General features: G+C 38.0%; 1 protein-coding gene across 1 annotated transcript; it reads left to right on the top strand.

The window, feature by feature from the left end:
- Window positions 1–35: 35 nt before the first annotated feature.
- Window positions 36–556, top strand: Tsp_13621 (conserved hypothetical protein). Its single transcript, XM_003366275.1, has 2 exons — window positions 36–119; window positions 218–556. The coding sequence occupies exons 1-2, from the start codon at window positions 36–38 to the stop codon at window positions 554–556; spliced, it is 423 nt and encodes a 140-aa protein (XP_003366323.1).
- Window positions 557–1249: the final 693 nt, after the last annotated feature.

Below are 1249 nucleotides of genomic sequence, written 5' to 3'. Positions count from 1 at the left end.
CTGTTTATTTATTTATTCAATCATTCATTTAATAGATGAGCGAGGTAGAGCGATACGCATTGGAATATATTGAAGAAGAACGTGCGTTTGAATTCAGCGAAGAGCTCAAAGGGGTTGACGTAAGTTTGAGGAACATTGGAACACTTTTTTGTGATTGTTTGTGTTTCGTATATTGGTGATGCAGCAGTGCTGTAGAGGAGTTGTGTGTGATTTTTAGAACGAGATCGAAGAACGTAAAATGGCGTTGATGCAAGCTCATTACAGCGAGATGAGAAGTGCAAGAGCGATGCAAGAGGCGGAAGCGGGCGAAGAATTTGCAATCACCTACGACCGGCGGGATGCATTTGCAAAGGTTAGGGATGGCGATTTTAACGGTGAATCGGTGAAAAATTCTGGGAAGGTTTCTTTGTTGTTAACAAAAGAAGAAGGCGTGACTAGCGTTGTTGCTAAATCGTCAACGTCTTCATCGGTTCCGGCTACTAAGTGTTCACTTTCGAACGAAAAGTTCCCCATTAGAACTCGCAGAACCAGGAACAACAACAGTACTGTTGACTGAAGTTTGAACGCTTATTATTATTATTATTATTATTATTATTATTATTATTATTATTATTATTATTTTCTTTACTAATTTATCATTTTCCCATTTTGTCCTATGCATATTGTCTGATGGTCACACTGAGTAGCTTGTCATCAGAATGGAATTTTGCAAAAAAGCAAAAAGGAGAGAGAGAGCGAAAAAAAATGACAAGCTGAAGATGAAGATGAAGATGTGAAAAAGAATGAAATAAAAAAAAAGAGAACGAAACGAAAACAAATGGGAAGGCCCCTGCTATTTCTTTTCTGTGCTACTGCAGGGCTATTTTGTGATCATAAAAATTATACAAATTGATCAGTTAACGAACAGTTTCTGCTGTTGCTGCTGCTGCTGCCTCTGTTATTCTTCTCTCTATTCGTTACCTGTTTGCTTTTACTTTTTTACATTTTACTTTTACATTTTTTTCATGCACATGCGCAGTAAAAAGAATTAAAACCTTCGCTGTTTGTTGGTGCTCGTTTCGCCTTGCTCTTGGACAGGGCTTGTTTTTGGAAAGCTTGTCAAAATTTCGGCTTTTACTTGCACCTTGTTCCAGGGATGAGCGCCAAACGGGCCCTGCAGAGCAAGGCCTTTTAATTCTTGAAACTTCATTTCCAAAGGCGGGATTTCAATTTTCGACTTTTTTTCAGCTAAAAAAAGCCAAAAAAGAAA

The sequence above is a fragment of the Trichinella spiralis genome, assembly GCF_000181795.1.
Source record: "Trichinella spiralis strain ISS 195 chromosome Unknown Scfld6243, whole genome shotgun sequence".
Lineage (NCBI taxonomy): Eukaryota > Metazoa > Nematoda > Enoplea > Trichinellida > Trichinellidae > Trichinella > Trichinella spiralis.
The sequence above is the reverse complement of the archived record's forward strand: the minus strand, read 5'-3'. Positions and strand labels throughout refer to the sequence as shown.

Excerpts from the sequence above, each read along its gene's own strand:
- Tsp_13621 (XM_003366275.1), top strand. The coding sequence starts at position 36 with ATGAGCGAGGTAGAGCGATACGCATTGGAATATATTGAAGAAGAACGT. Across the intron at positions 120-217 it reads AAGAGCTCAAAGGGGTTGAC|AACGAGATCGAAGAACGTAA; the intron begins GTAAGTTTGAGG and ends TGTGATTTTTAG.